The sequence below is a fragment of the Lepidochelys kempii genome, chromosome 1 (genome assembly GCF_965140285.1).
Source record: "Lepidochelys kempii isolate rLepKem1 chromosome 1, rLepKem1.hap1, whole genome shotgun sequence".
NCBI lineage: Eukaryota > Metazoa > Chordata > Testudines > Cheloniidae > Lepidochelys > Lepidochelys kempii.
In genome coordinates, this window is record NC_136380.1 from 347,622,767 (window position 1) to 347,639,975 (window position 17,209).

The 17,209-nt window shown below is 45.7% G+C and overlaps 1 protein-coding gene across 2 annotated transcripts in view; it reads right to left on the minus strand.

Annotated features, from left to right (window-relative positions):
* The window catches only part of LOC140905480 (uncharacterized), a 59,272-nt gene extending 42,282 nt beyond the window's left edge, over nt 1-16,990 (minus strand). For both annotated transcript variants that reach the window (XM_078851194.1, XM_078851193.1), the window contains exon 1: nt 16,487-16,990. In XM_078851194.1, the coding sequence (XP_078707320.1) occupies nt 16,487-16,562 (76 nt within the window). In that variant the 5' untranslated portion in view covers nt 16,563-16,990. The remainder of the gene's footprint in view (nt 1-16,486) is intronic.
* Nucleotides 16,991-17,209: the final 219 nt, after the last annotated feature.

The window sequence follows — 17,209 nt, forward strand, 5'->3', positions numbered from 1 at the left end:
AATTGCACACCAACAGTCCCTGGAGGCAAAGGTATTGAAGGTTAACCCACTCCCCATATTACACATGGGATCCTTTTGGCTACCCTGGACCTTGAGCCAGTGGGCTGGGGAGGGAGGGAAGCTATTGGACACTAGAGGTTGTACCGAATGGACTCCTCAAAAGTGGGTGTGCCTCACCTTGCCTGTTGCCCCAGAACCTTATAGTAAAGATACATCACTAGGATCATGTATGTGGCATGAATTGGAATCACAAACTCAAATTGCCTCACAGTACTTTCTCTTGAATAGGCTACATAGAAAGTGACACTGACGATTATAAATCTTAGTGTCAAAAGGGGGATTATGTTGGATCATATTAAAGAAGTTCTGAATTAAAATCACAAATGAGTTTGATTCCCCATAGTTCAAATTCCAGGGTATTACTAATTAAGAGGTCTCTTGGTTTTTGGTACTCTTTCTCTCCCTCTATGTGTGAAACTTGCAAGCTGCTAACTGTGTTAGTACATTCTAAGACAGAGTCTGTTCTCAAAGCAGTTCACAGAGAGAGAGACTCAAAGCAATACCCTAACAACAGAAACAGCACCCAGAGACTTTCATGCCCTTTTGTTGTATTAACCATTGTGATTAAAATAGAGATAGAGGATGTATGTGGATGGATGCTTGGTGTGGATAATAACTGAATGATCAGGGAGGTGCCAGCCTAAGAATCCAGTGTCCATTGACTGAAGAAGGCGTCAAGTGGAAATAACCAGAGGACCCCCACCCCCGGAGGGCAGACTGGAATCCACCCAACAGCCTCAAGAATGGGAGAACCAAAGAACGAGATAACATCTTGGAGCCGTCAGGAATGTGCTATCTGCTGATTGATTCAGCAACAGCATGATGAAGCAATTCCCATAGACTGGCATAGGAAGAAATTCCTATAAAAATAGACTCTAAAAAGTGAGAACTTTGGGGTCTGATTCTGAAAGCCAACTTCCAGGAGCATCAGATGAGCATCTGACAAGGCCCTGCTCCCTCCTCATGTCCAGGCCACCTGGCCAGTGGCTTGGCATGAGCAACTCTAAGGCTGGTAACTATGATAACAACCTTGCAGAACCTGTGTGTGTGGGTGTGTATGTGTGTGTGTGTGTGTTTGTATGAATGAATGTGAGAATAAATATGAGATTGAATGGAATGTTATAGCTATAACTAACTGCTTACTATGATTCTTTCTGTATTCACAATAAATGTGGTATTTTGCCTTTTTCCCTTTAATAAGATCCTGCTGGTTTTTATTTTATTGGTACAACAGTATAACGGTACTAACACCTCCTTATCCCTACCGGCAATACCTCTCCTGATGCATCCCAAGACCGCATTAGCTTTTTTCACGGCCATATCACATTGGCGGCTCATAGTCATCCTATGATCAACCAGTACTCCAAGATCCTTCTCCTCCGTTACTTCTAATTGATGTGTCCCCAGCTTATAACTAAAATTCTTGTTATTAATCCCTAAATGCATGACCTTACACTTCTCACTATTAAATTTCATCCTATTACTATTACTTCAGTTTACAAGGTCATCCAGATCCTCCTGTAGGATATCCCTGTCCTTCTCTAAATTGGCAATACTTCCCAGCTTTATATCATCCACAAACTTTATTAGCACACTCCCACTTTTTGTGCCGAGGTCAGTAATAAAAAAATTAAATAAGATTGGTCCCAAAACCGATCCTTGAGGAACTCCACTGGTAACCTCCCTCCAGCCTGATAGTTCACCTTTCAGTAGGACCCGTCGTAGTCTCCCCTTTAACCAATTCCTTATCCACCTTTCAATTTTCCTATTGATCCCCATCTTATCCAATTTAACTAATAATTCCCCATGTGGCATGGTATCAAATGCCTTACTGAAAACTAGGTAAATTAGATCCACTGCGTTTCCTTTGTCTAAAAAATCTGTTACTTTCTCAAAGAAGGAGATCAGGTTGGTTTGGCACGATCTACCTTTTGTAAAACCATGTTGTATTCTGTCCCATTTACCATTGACTTCAACGTCCTTAACTACCTTCTCCTTCAAAATTTTTTCCAAGACCTTGCATACTACAGATGTCAAACTAACAGGCCTATAGTTACCCGGATCACTTTTTTTCCCTTTCTTAAAAATAGGAACTATGTTAGCAATTCTCGAATCATACGGTACAACCCCTGAGTTTACAGATTCATTACAAATTCTTGCTAATGGGCTTGCAATTTCATGTGCCAATTCCTTTAATATTCTTGGATGAAGATTATCTGGGCCCCCCGGTTTAGTCCCATTGAGCTGTTTGAGTTTCATTTCTACCTCAGATATGGTAATATCTACCTCCATATCCTCATTCCCATTTGTCATCCTACCATTATCCCTAAGATCCTCTTTAGTCTTATTAAAGACTGAGGCAAAGTATTTGTTTAGATATTGGGCCATGCTTAGATTATCCTTAACCTCCACTCCATCCTCAGTGTTTAGCAGTCCCACTTCTTCTTTCTTTGTTTTCTTCCTATTTATATGGCTATAGAACCTTTTACTATTGGTTTTAATTCCCTTTGCAAGGTCCAACTCTACTTGACTTTTAGCCTGTCTCACTTTATCCCTACATGTTCAGACCTCAATAAGGTAGCTTTCCTTGCTGATCCCCCCCCATCCCCCATCTTCCACTCCCTGTATGCTTCTGCTTTTTCTTAATCACCTCTCTGAGATGCTTGCTCATCCAGCTGGGTCTACAACTCCTGCCTATGAATTTTTTCCCCTTTCTTGGGATGCAGGCTTCTGATAGCTTCTGCAGCTTTGATTTAAAATAATCCCAGGCCTCCTCTGCCTTTAGATCCATACGTTCTTCAGTCCAATCCACTTCCCTAACTAATTTCCTTAATTTTTGAAAGTCAGCCCTTTTGAAATCAAAACCCCTAATTGCAGATTTATTTTTGTTAATCCTTCCGTTCAGTTTGAACTGAATTAGCTCATGATCACTTGAGCCAAGATTATCCCCTACAACCATTTCTTCTACGAGGTCCTCACTATTCACCAAAATCTCTCTCAAAAGTTTAAGACGTTAGTCCTAACACATATTTGTCACACATTTCTTGTGCAGGACAAGATCTTACTTGATCTTGGAGCTACAAACAAATAGTTTTAACTGCAGTAAAACAAATACTGCAGAAAAGCATAAAGGAAAAAAATCCCATTCTCCCTGTCCAAGTGTAATGAAAAAAAAAATCACAGTGTATAATATATACCATGCAAACGCCCACTTTGCCCTCAGGCAGCGCCTTTCACCCAAGGATCTCAAACCAATTTATAAAGGTTAATGAATTAAGCCTTAACAGTCCTACAGGATAATATTATTACTGCTATTTTACAAATATGTAAATTGAAGGACAGAGAGGGTAGAGCTCAAATTTTTAAGTGGCTTCTAATTTTGGGTCTTTGTGTTTCTGAATGCCCAACTTTAGACACTTCCCAGTGTCTGATTTTCAGAGGAGATAAACACCTATCACACCACTGGGAACTGCAGATGCAACTTTCTGAAACTCGGGCCACAGGGACTCAATTCTCCACTGCTGTGCACCTTGTGAATTTTTTTGTATCTGTGCAAAATAGGTTCAAAACACTCCCATTTGTATCAGTGAGGGGAGAATTCTGAATTGGTAGTGTTTTATATCCGCTTTGCATGGGTGTGAATGATTACATGAAGTGCCAGATGGGGCGAATCAGGTCTGAGGGCTGAGATACACAAAGGAGCCCTAGAGAGCTAGGTGACTTTGGGGGGGAGGGATAGCTCAGTGGTTTGAGCATTGGCGTGCTAAACCCAGGATTGTGAGTTCAATCCTTGAGGGGGCCATTTAGGGATCTGGGGCAAAAATTGGAGATTGGTCCTGCTTTGAGCAGGGGGTTGGACTAGATGACCTCCTGAGGTCCCTTCCAACCCTGATATTCTATGATTCTATGACTTTCCCTGGGAGTTAGGTGCCTAACTTCATTAGGTCCCTTTGAAAATCTAAACCTCAAAGTCTAAAGGTGGATACCCAAAATTACAAACCACTTTTGAAAAACTGACCCGTGGTGAGTTGCCCAAGGTTATTTTGTAAGTTACTGGGAGAGGAAGGACTAGAAAAAATGGTTACTTTGGTTCTTTGAGATGTTCTGTCCATGAGATCCCACTCATGGTGTGCAGGTGCCCTATGCACTGGAGATGGGGCAGGGATGGAGACTGAAGTGGCACATACATCCTTGGCTGGGTCCAAAATTTCTTCATTTATAGGCATGGCAATGCAACCTTGAGAGACTGGTTGTAAGACATCAAATTGTTTACATGCTTTCTAAAGAGGAATTTCAAGACTTCTGCCATCTTTTTGAGGTTGTCTTTAAATGCCCTACAGCCCTCAGTGACATCAGGGGCAGATGAAACCATTTCTTCATCCAGAGAGGAGGGTGAAAAATATAAAGGCATTGATGGATCCTCTTGTCAACCCATGTCCTCTCCTTCATTCTGAAGTTGCTGCTCCTCTGGAATGACATCCTCTCTGAGGCTCTTGAAGGAGGAAACTAGAAGTGGTCCAGATACTGAGTATGCCCATGAATGCTTGTGTGGCCGGGTCTAGAAGCCATAAGAATACATTATATTTGACCAATGAGGTGGGATCCAAGAATGGGAATTTCAAGTACATGACTTCTGTAGAATTGGATTGTGATGAGAATCACTTTTATAAAAGTCCCTGTCTCTAGAGCGACCAGGAGAAAAGGTTCCTGCTGGAAGAGGCCAAGGAAGAGGATGATGAAAATCCCTCAATCGGAAGATTCATTCATTCATAGATTCCAAGGCCAGAAGGGATCACTGTGATCATCTAGTTGGACCTCCTGTATAACACAGGCCATAGAACTTCCCCAAAATAATTCCTAGAGCAGATCTTTTAGAGAATCCAACCTTGATTTAAAAATTGTCAGTCATGGAGAATCCACCACAAGGCTTGGTAAATTGTTGCAATGGTTAATTACTCTCATTGTTGAAAAATCACACCTTATTCCCAGTCTGAATTTGTCTAGCTTCAACTTCCAGCCATTGGATCATGTTAGACCTTTCTCGGCTAGATTGAAGAGCCCATTCTTAAATCTCCGTTCCCCATGTAGGCACTTACAGCCTATAATGAAGTCACCCTTTAACCTTCTCTTTGTTAAGATAAATAGGAGGAGCTGAGATCTTGGAGATTCTGAGGTGGGCTCCCAGATTTTCTCAGAGTCTCAGGTGAAGAGAGATCTGCATTACCAGTACCCAAGGTGGATTTTGAGATTGTAAACAGTGGAGAGTAGACTCCACTTCAAGTGGTCTCTGAGTTCCGCTCGGGCAGTGCTGGACACCTCCATTGAAACGGTCAGTACCAGAAATCTGTGCACTGTGGAAAGTGGTACCGAGTGAATCGGCACCGGGTGAGTCAGTGCCAGTGTGCTGGCTGGTGCCACCGGATTTTTAAATTATCGATACCCCAGATGAGACTGAAACAAACAGCCTCATGATCCTCAGTGTCAATAGTTGCTCCAAGGGAACGATTTTTGCTTGGTGAGGATTGGTGCTGAGTTCGATGACATATCATATACCGACTTCCCCGATGCAGAACTAGTCGAGTCTATAGTGATCTATGGCTTTTTCTTACTCAGTACCAGAGGTGTGGACTGGCGCTGAGAAGCAGCTGTGCTTCTGTCTTCCACAAACAACAGGGGTGCCTCACTGCTCCGAGGGCTTCTGAGATACAGTCTTTGAGCTCTTGGATGAAGCATGAGCTCTCTTCAATCCCCAAGAGCCCAGAGCAATGTCTCTTGTAGATGGAGAACTAGAAGCATGAGGTTTTAAGGAAGGGGCAGGCACCTCTTCTCTCTGGATCACTCCCAAATCAGACACTTCCCTCACAGACTTTTCCATCCCAAAAAGTCTCAGATGGGCCTCCCTTGAGTTTTGGGTGTGTTTTGGGCATAACCGATTAGTTGCACACGTTGTGGGGATAGGGATCTCCCTGAAACAAAAGGAACACTGATTGTGTCTGTCAGTCAAGGGAATTGCCGGGTCTCATGTTGGGCGACCTAGGTTTGACCATGAGGCTGATAACCCCGATACCAGTAACTCTAATCTAACTCTAATAGAAAACTATAGATACTTTTTTCCACCAGCCTAAATGAGTAAACTATAACCAGCAACAATAAAATAAGTACAGTCACAATGGTAAACACTATGTAGCAAGCCTACCTTGAGCAACTGTGGGGACACTGAGGTTGTTCCAACTTGCTGCCAGTGGTGGAAAGAGGGAACTGAGGAGCATCTGGGATCGCTCCTCTCTTTACACCCTTGGGAAGGGGAGGAGGAGGGCAGGTGGGGAACGCACACAGCCCCTACAGATAATGCTGGTGAAAACATTATCAGCTCCTGCCTGTAGGATGCCTGTGCACTATGAGTGGGATCCACATGGACAAATACTTGAAGAAGAACCTAGGAGTCTGACTAGGGTTGCCAATTTATGTTGGCTGTACTCCTGGAGATTTCATCACATGACATACTCTTTAATTAAAGAGTAAACTTTAATTCCTGGAGGCTCCAAGCCAATCATGGAGGGTTGGCAACCCTAATCCAGACTTCCAGTCCCTGATTTAGACACTCAGTTCATAGACTTTAAAGCCAGAAGGGAGCTGTGATGAGGCATATGCCCTACGCTGGCAAATGAAAGGTTAACCTGGGGTGGGGGTAGCAGTGGTGGGGTTAGGCTCAATTCAGTATCAGGCCCAGTTGAGGAGGAGGATAGGGCTCCATGAAGACAGGCCTGAATCAATGCAGGGGAAGACTCTGGAGTCAGGAGGCTGTGGGAGAGGCTGTTAGGGGCTCTCCTTAGTAGTGGACTAGGGAAGAAGCTACACATGGAGACAGAACTCCAGAGTGGGAGTAATGGAGGCTGCAGCCCTATGAGAGACACTGATAACTAGGGGGGAATGCCTGCAATGCTGTGTCTTGGCTCAAGGGGGCACCCCAGCAATGAGTTCCCCCCCATTAGAGGACCATTATGATAATTTAGTCTGATCCTGCATAACACAAGACACACACCATTGACTTTCATCCAATTGGTCCTACACTGGGTCTCATCACTTGTGGTTGAATGTTCCCACACAGTATGCAATGTAAAACGTTGGCCACTTTGAACAAGTCTGAACATCCACGACAACAGCCGGAGTTGGCCCAAATGTTTTATTCGCAGCTAAGTTTCAGGCTGGAAAGTCATTTGCTTTGGCCCCCATCCCATCCCTCTCTGCCTACCTTGGGTTTCCAGCAGCTGCTACTGTATAATAAGTCCTTTCTGTTAACATATGCCAGCAATGCTCTCTCCAACCATTCGCTCCCACAGTGTGGCAGGAAACCTATTTGTGTCTAAAGTGTTTAGTCTTGTGCCTGCAGTAGATCCTAAACACCTTAGGGCAGAGACTGTCTCTAGATATTTGTGAAGTGCTGAGCGCTCTATTGATGTTCAATAAATTACACTAATTAAGCCCAAGTGTCTTTTCAAAGCCCAACCCCCCCCCCAAAAACAAACCACAGCCTAAGTGAGCATTAGGGCTCTGAGGGGTTTGTTTAATATTCGATAAGTTGAGTGAAACATGCACCCTGCCATGGCTAAAAGCTTGTGAACTCTGATTCCCTGGAATGCTTTCCACTATCTGACAAGGACAGGCATGAAGCTGGTGTCCCTAGTGCTCTTCTATTAGACACAACCTGGCATGCCAGGCAGTTAATGTTCTCCCAGGTGCATAGTGCAACGGAACTATTTTTGGCAGGTTAGCCCTACATCTCTACCTGTGTTTTAACTGCCAGATAAAAAGGAGGGTTGTTGTTCTTAGGAGATCATGCGTGTAAAACCATTGTGAAGACAAGGCACTGTGGTTTTACAATCAGGTCAACCCAGGGCAGGGGGCATAGTGCTGATGATGGCTGGTGACAGCATGGGAAACATTGTAAGTGCCTTGTCTCCCCTCAGGATTTAACAGCAAGATAACTAGAACACGTTTGCTATCTCCGTGTTAAAAATACCGCACTTTCTGTGTCATTGAGGACCAAGTCCCTCTCTCTCACTTTCCATGGATGCTGCTTAGCACAGGTGCCAAATCCGTGGGAGCTCTAGGGCTCAAACACCCATGGAAAAAAGACAGCGGGTACTTAGCACCCACCAGCCACAGCTGACCGCCAACCAGGTGTGCGGTGGCTGGTGGGAGGAGCCTGGGGGCGGGCTGAGAGGAAGGAGCAGTGGGGTCTCAGAAGAGGGGGCAGAACGGGAGTGGGAACAGGCGGAGTCAGGGCGGGGCTTCAAGAGCAGAGTAGCAGCAGGAGTAGGCGAAGCAAGGGCGGGGCCTCGGGGAAAGACGTGGAGTGGTGGTAGGGCCTTGGGCGGAGCACCCATGGGGGGGAAAACGTCAGTGCCTGTAATGCATAGGCACACACCAATGGGTACAAACAAGTTTAATCTGTAGAAAACTGTCAATTTTCAGGGACTTACAAGTCCGACTGCTGCTGAGACTAGTCTGAAGTTGGGATGGTTCCCAGCAGCTTTTCCGGAGCAAGTCTCACTAAGCCATTCCCCTCCGCTGCTGGAAACACTCTCTGGTCCCCTGCCTGTGCTCCCGCTTCCCTTTCCCCCCTACTAGTGCATTCCGATGCCCATGATAGATCCCAGGGATGGGCAGCGCAGGTCACACGGATGGGCTTATGGTAGCTTCTGCACAGTCACTTCATAGAGAGCAGTAGATCCATTTCGTTGTTGCCTTAAATCAATAATGCCACTGCCTCTCTGTAAGCCTAGGTTATACAGAAGTCCCTGGCGATGCTCTGAACATAAGCATTGTCCTAGCAGTGCAGGACAACTGGCCCAAACAGCAGTTCGGTGCCTATGGGCTTGTCTACACTCAAAATGCTACAGCGACATTACTTGAGCTGACCAGATGGGGTCTCCCGTTGGTGTAGGTAATCCACCTCCCTGAGAAGCAGTAGCTAGGTTAACAGAAGAATTCTTTCATTGACCTAGCGCGGTCTACTGTAGGGATTAGGTCAGTTTAACTATGTTGCTCTGGAGTGTGAATTTTTCATGACCTAAATTTTTAGTGTAGAGCAGGCCTCAGTTCCGTTTCTGCCTCTACCATCGATTCCTTTTGTTACTTAATCTCCCTGGCCTGATCAGGAATATACTTAACTTTAATGGGATTTAAGCATGGGTTTAAAATTAAGCCCATGCTTAACTGCTTTCCTGAAGAAGGGCCTTAATTCAGTCTGTAGAGAAGAGATAATAATTATGTCTTGTTTACTTTAGAGTAATAACTTCAGAACAGTGACTCACTCATATGTGCAACATGTGGCAGAATAGGGTCCTGATCTTGGTGTAGCTTCCAGTCTCTCCTGTAAACTCCAGAATCACAAAGACTGCAACCTATATGTTCATCTTCATTTAAATTGGAATTAATTGTCAAAGATGTATATGGGTGATCAACAGGCTGTACAAGCCTTTAACATTTCCAACAGAGTATGAAAGAGCCATGACTATGATGTCATAATCACAACCTCTCTTGTGTATTATTGTTGACAAAGCCCACTATATCTCAGTGCTTAAATAACAATGAGCTAAGAACACAGATGCCTCATTGGCAGTCACCTGAGATTTCCCATCAACCCACTGGTGCATTAACTCTTTCTCAGTGATATGGCGTTTCGATCAACTTGAAAATATTTATACACAACACCTCCAGATGTTTTCCTCACACACACTTAGATTCTTATGGTACAAATATACTTTGGTTTTAGTCCTTTCTCACAGTGATCTTTCAAGGGCATCGTAAGTTGGATATCAGGTTCAGGTGGGGAGAAAAAGGAGGCAGTAGCTGATCAAGACGTCTGCATTTTGTGTAGCAATTTCTTTGTATGCTGCACATAAACGATACAGTATACAGAGAAAGGAGTGTTGTTCAATAGATGTAGCACTTGGCTGGGGGGTCAGTTTTCAGTACTTTTCTCAGCAACCATGTAAGGATTCATAGGACTAGAACCCAGGTCCACAGAGCCTGGAACAACTGAGGTGCCTTTGTTGCCACCAGATCACATAGAATGCTAGCCAAGGAGCACTGAGGAATTAGGCGCCCCGGGCCATATCACTCAAACAGGCCAGAGCAACAGCACCCTGTGGCTTCTGATTGGCCAATGGTCAGTATTTAACCCTGAGGGTGGTGTAGGAAGTTGTCTGGGTAACATGCAGACTTCTGGCTAGCTGTGATGCCAGGCCGCACCTTGCTTTCTGATCTCCAGTCTCTGGCCCCAACCCGATTCCAGCCTGATAACTATCTCTGATTCTGACTCTTTCCTGTTGATCCCAGCTTGCTGACTACTGCCTTGTGGCCATCCTTGACTTGTGGCCATCAGCCCAGCTGCGGCTGCTAGGCCAGACTGCCTGTGCCCTAGTCTCTTACAAACCATGGGCAAGTTACGTTACCTTCTCTGTGCCTCAGTTTCCCCACATGTAAAATGGTGCTAATGATACTGGCCTTCCTCGGTCAAGCACATTGAAACCTATACATGAAAAGTGCTAAGTAGTATTATTTATTAATTGACACTAGAACATACCATTTGAACATCTGTGTTGGGAGAATTTATGATCAAAGTAGTTAAGGACTCCGGAAAGTTTTCTCTAGATCTCCTAGACCTCATGATGTGTCTGTCAGGCTGAAAGTACAGGACAACCTTACACCCACAATGCTATATAACACCTACGTGTGCTTCATACATATTGATTCATCCTGGACTGAAAGGAAAGCAATAACAACACCACCTAGCTCTTATCTAGTGCTTTTCATCAGTAGATCTCACAGCATTTTACAAAGGAGGTCAGTATCATTATCGCCAATTTACAGGTGGGGAAACTGAGGCACAGAGCAATGAAGTAATTTGCCTAAGGTCACCCAGCAGGCCAGTGGAAGAGTTAAGACTAGAACACAGGTCTCCTGAGTCCTAGAGGCTGATGCTCTAGCTAAATAACACAAGCTCAACTACTGTCAAAGGCATTTTGATAGAAATTACAGAAATTAACCAGACTCTGTTTAAATAACTGTGTTTACAGCTGTGAAATCCCTGGGGCCTGATTCTGATCTCACAGTAGTTTTGTGACCGGGGTCCCAGTGGGGAGCCAGCTGTGGTCACTCAGGGTGAACTGCAAAGAATGGGGCAGACAATGCCCATAAAGCTGGTGGATATTCCAATACTTAGATTCACCATGCCAGTATAAAACAGCTTCTTTATTACTTTACTGATTACTCAGAAGTCCAAACAACACAGTTCCCTTAAAGTGATCCAGCCTCAGGCCTCCATCTAGGTACCCACGTCAAATATGATGAAAATTTCTGAAAATCTTATCTCATCATATAAAAGAAAAGGTTCTACCAATCCCAAAGGATCGGACACGTTACCTCCCAGGTTAATGAATATTCCAGATCTTACCCAAATACACGCTACAGCCAATTCTTATTAACTACACTAAAATTTATTAAAAAACAAAAAAGAGAGAGTATGGTTAAAAGATCAATATACAGACAGAAAGGAGTTCAATTCACTGAAGTTCAGATTCACAGCATAGATGGTGAGCTTTGTAGTTGCAAAGAGTTCTTTCAGAAACAGTTCATAGGTTATAGTCCAATGTCCAAATATCACATTCAGGGCATACCAGCATAACTGGGACCTCAGTCTTTGCAACTCAAGTTTTTCCGATGAAGCGTAAGCTGATCAGAGATGACAGAATCCGGACCCAAGGATCTTTTATACAATTGCATGTCCTTTGACAAGATGGAGTTCAAAAGGTAATTAGGATGACTTTTAAAGAGGTCCATCACCGGTACTTAGCTATAGAATTAACATAAGGCCATTTGCTTGTTCCTCCACCATTCACACTACATTTCAAAGACAGATGAATACTGAGATATCCCTTGTTTACAATTCATTTAAATGCTAGGATCTTCTTTTGACCTCTGAATTATCAGAATACAGCATAGACAGGGCTTGTTGATTACATTGTCCACCCTACTCATACATATGTAAATACACAAAAACACAATATTATCTCCCCACATGTCTTTTGAAGGTTATTTATTTTGCAGGATGTTTAACCTCTTCTAGCCATGCTTCACAAGTGTAAAACCACTGAAGTCAATGCAGTTACACTGGTGTAACATGAGTGCAAGTTGAGATTTGAATCAGTTCCTAAATTCCACAAGGAATCCACAGTCTCACCACAACTCTGCATGCTCGTGAGCAATCTCAGCAGAATGGGACAGTGACTGAATATGCCTGAAGCCTGGACTATTCTCATGCCATACTTGGTCCACTGCAGTCAGGACAGAGGCATGTTGCTAGGGCAACATAGGGGAAGCCTGTACTGCTGCTAGCATTCTATTGCATTGTTCAGTCACAGAGACCGTCACCTGTCACTGGTTTCTCTCATACAGCTTGTATTTATACGTTTGGCAAACTGCCAATGATCTGCCGGTGGCAGCTAGACCTAACAGCACCCCCAGTTTAAAGATGACCAACAAAGGGGAAAAATCAAGGGGGTCTTTGATCCTTTTTGATATATAAATATGGTCTGAGCAACATGTGTGTGGCAGGAGAGAAGTGGGCAGTTAAGGGTTTTAGGTGGTGTTTTTCCCCTGTGGTTTTATATATATATATATACTAGAAATTCAGAGCTGGTCTACTCTGGACAACTGAAGAACTCATAGATTTCTGACAGCAGAGATACTGTCTGCTTAAGTTAAATCTGATTAATTGAGAGGGGGACAAGGTTTTTATTTACACTATGTAAAGCTCTTTGGTTATGTTAATACTTATTTCACTAAAACACTTGGGAGAAAAGCTGGTTTGTTAATGATGCAGAACCCTCGCCCCTTCCATTAAGGGCTGAAAAAGCATTCAATACATATCTTTGTGGCTCCCAACCAGTCCTCTGTCAAAACCAGGGATGACCAGACTTAATATTTCTGGTATTTTTAAGGTTAAAAAAGCAATAAGGGAGGAAAAAATACTTTACAGGCCATTTTTATACATAAGCAAAATAGCACAAACACAATTTTTAATCCCTTGCAAGTCACCTTTGAAGGAGACACTTGAGAACTTCTCCAGGAAAGTTCCTCAGCTATAGCATTTGCTTTTCTCTTTGGTCTGACATTTCCTAGTTATTCTGAGCTCCAGGACATGCTTGAAAGGTTGATCTTGTTTTCCCCAGGATTTTCTGGGCAAGGTGGATTAAGAACTTTTATGCAGCCTGCTAGAATCATAGATCCATAAGGTTAGAAGCGACCGCTAGGGCCATCTAGTCTAACCCCCGGCCAAGATTCAGGATTTGTTGTGGGACATTTGTTTGAGTGTCGAGGGCTGTTTATATGATTATTGTACAGAGGCTCTGGCAGTAAAGGCAGTCTATTCTGGATGTTTATCTTTGATCATTTTAAATTGTGGTTTAAGTGCCTAGAGTCCAAGCAGTTGTCTTTTATAAATGGAAAGAAATGAATGAATTTATGCCAATGGCCTTGCCCAGGTGTAAGTGAGTGCTGCATTTGAGGCCCTTAAGTTTCCAAAGTATGTTTTAATTACAAATGAGTAACAAAAGTGTTTAAAATCACTTCTGGGGGGTGGGGCGTGGTGGAGTATGGAGGAGGAATGTGCAAATATTTCCTTTTGGCAAGTGGGCCCAACTTGGTTTCAGCTTACTTATGCTTCCTCCATCCCCCATGATAACAGTTTGAAACATTTATTCACAGCCAGCTGTCTGTGTCTTTCAGCAAAACGCCCTATTTCCTCCACTCTTTGCTCCCTGAATTTTTCCCTCCTCTCCCCACTCCAGTAACTAAATATCAGCGTGAGAAAGCTGCACCCACTGTTCTCCTTGGATCTATTCTATTCGGATCTACAGAGGTTCATATACTGTCCTCATCACCTGAGCAGCTGACTATCCTTCTGGTAGCGCATCATACAAGGAGATTAACAAGGCTAAAGGAAATGAGCAGGAGTCACGTTGCAGCGACAGTCCTGCCACCCTTTTGCCCAACGCCATGTGAGCTCAGCTCTGCACCAGGATGGATGACACACACTTTCCCTCTCCCTCTGCTTGGAGGAGACTAGCTGCTCTAACTTCACCCAGTCCAGTGCTGCCCACTCATACTATGGTTGGCTCTGTGCAGGGGCACAAGGACATGGAGGGAAGTAAAGACTCCTTGCATCCCTCTCCCCTTTGCGCACTCACACAGGGCCAACCGCAGTCTGACACCCCTTATTCAAAGTTTCATCCAACTCATCTCCTTTTGGGTGGGAAATTGATTACAGGGGGCTCCTAAATGTATTCCAGAAAGAGGATTCTCTTCTCCCATCAAATCCTAGAAATTCTGCAATGTGTGCAGTGCCCGGTGGCTCTGATTTCAAGCCAGGTTTCATACAGTGAGAGGCAGTACTCACCTAATTACAGCAAACGCCCCTAATTTACAGTCCACCAAAAAGCTGGTTGCACATTTAACCATGGGAATCAGCTTCCAAGTGAAAGATCTTTGTTAGGTATAGTACAAAGGTTAAAACAGCTGATGGCATCAACAGAAGCTGGCAGAGTGTCACAAAGTCTGAAAGCGAAGGATATGCAGTTAAGACGTTGTAAAGTTGTATAACTGCATACTTGTATTAGATATCCTGTGAAATTATTTGAGGACTTCAATAAGCTCAGACAAAGGTGAGAGGTTTATTGCAAGAGTGGGTGGGTGAGATTCTGTGGCCTGCATTGTGCAGGAGGTCTGACTAGATGATCATAATGGTCCCTTCTGACCTTAATATCTATGTATCTATGTATAAATGTGCTATGTTGGGTAACATATTCAAGCAATACATAATTTACTTCTATGAATTTTGTTGTTGGTTTCTTTATGAAAATTAAGTTAAAAAAAAACACACCAATAAATAAAATGTCCCGACAGGTAGTCACACAGAACAGCTGAGGTAAGTTTGAGGGGTACAAGTAGAAGTCAACAGATTGAGATGTGGATGTGCACAAACACGGGTGCTAAATCTGATGTGGAACAGAGCTCCGTGGGCAACATCAGTTCTGCTGTGTCCAGGAGCACCAGCAGCTCCGGAACGTTGCTCTTGGCAAGCGCCATCAGACGTACATCTTTACAGTAACAGAGTCAACAACAGAAAAAGAAACTAGAATCTGATTCAGAGCAGCAAATACCCTAGCTGGCCATAGGGCTGCCTGAAGTCTGAACAGACCATAGCCCCAAGCCTGCAAGTTGCATATAGGGCATGCACGAGGTCATATCAGTATGTCACCTACAGCACAAATATATGTTACAATACACTGGTCACTGGTTCAACGTCAGGTACCCAGAATTCCCCAAGGCCCCCACATCAGCACCCATATCCGAATGCACGGCATGGGGAAAAATGCAAGATAAACCTGTGGATTTTCAGTCCTTTGGGAAGCACTTTCCTGGGTGATAGCCTCCTTAAAGGGGTGGAAAAGGGCTCCCACAGAATTCCTACGAAGGGCTCCTGCTGCCACCCCTGGTGGATCCCTTTTCCACCCCACTAAGGAGTCTTCCTAAACAGACAGCCCTATCCCAGTAGGCATTTTAGAGGACAATGCCTCAGCAGGGGACAACGGTTCCCAAAGCTCCCTGGTGCACAGGAGGAGTGTTCCCACTGTACCACCCTTTGGAACGGTGTAGCGTGGGCTCCCCTTGCAGACGACCCTGTTAGGCTGGCTGGGGGGTGGGGGGGAAGGCTGATGGCTCCATCTCCTCCCCTGCCTCACACACACACACTTTTGGGGTGATCCAATGCAAGGATGGGTTGGCAACTGAGGCTGGCCCAGGTAAGGGGCTACAAGGAGGGGAACAGTCCCAGTGCCCTGTTCCTTTTGTGCACAGGGTGCAGCCATGAGCTGGTCCTTTGGTTCCCATCCCGGTGCAGCTGCCCGGAGGACCGCACACGGGGCTAAAGCAGCGACGCCAACTCTGCAGGAAGGGCCTGGGCCTCCCCTCGTCCCCAGGCTCGGAGCTGGACCTTAACAGCAGCGCACGGGATCCCCCTCTTTCGGAGGCGCGCATAGGCTCGCTCAGGAGCGCACGGCTTGGCTCCAGGTGCCCCCGGGGCTCGCCGACTCCTCCTTCCCCCAGAGCGCACGTGGCCCGAGCGTACGGAGGTGGCTCCTTCCCAGTGCGCTCCCCTTCTAGGGCGCACCGCGCACCTGAGCCCCCCATCTGCAGCCAAGCTGGGCTGGCGGTGATGGTCTCCGCTCAGGACCGCGCGCTGGTGGGGCGGGCTCGTCCCCTGCCAGGAGCAGCCCCCGCCCCCTTTGCCGACCCCCAGCCCCTGCGCTCCGGGGGAAGAGGAGGAGGAGCGGCTGGCAGGCTGCGCTCTCTCGCTTACCTTGCAGCGCGGCCGAGCTGGTGCCGGAGGACAGGAGCCCGATGATGCCGCAGAGCAAGAGCAGCAGCCGGGCCATGGCATGGGAAGAGCTAGGGAAGGGCGCCAGCCTCTCCAGGACGGGGGCGCAAGGTCAGATCCCCGGCGGCGGCGGCTGGGGCCGGGACGGAGGCAGCTTCATTAGGGGATCAGGCTGGGCACGTTTCAGTCCCGAAAGGCACCTGAAAGGGGGGCATGTGAGTGAGGGCGCAAAGTTCCGGCTCGGTGGATCCGCCCCAGGCGCCTGGAAAAGTCTGCAGAAGAGTTTGGGGAAACTAATTCAAGTGGACTCGGCGCCTTTCGCTTTCGGTTTCAGCATTGAAGTCGCAGCAGCTGGGTCAGGGGCATTTGTCAGCGAGGGGGGAGGGGACACTTTGGCTCTCAGCAGCCCAAGGGATAGTGACCCCTGGTTCCAGTCCTCCGGCACCCCCCGGATAGGGCGACACGTGGTCCCAACCCTTCGGCACCTGGGTGAATCCAAGTTACCTTCCTTCCAGCACCTAGAGGGGAAGAAAAGGAAGACTTGTGGCGAAAGCTCATGCTCAAATAAATGGGTTAGTCTCTAAGGTGCCACAAGTCCTCCTTTTCTTTTTGCGAATACAGACTAACACGGCTGCTGCTCTGAAACCTAGAGGGGAAAGTGACACGTGGATCTAAGCATCTGGTGCGCAGAGGGAGGGCTCTGGC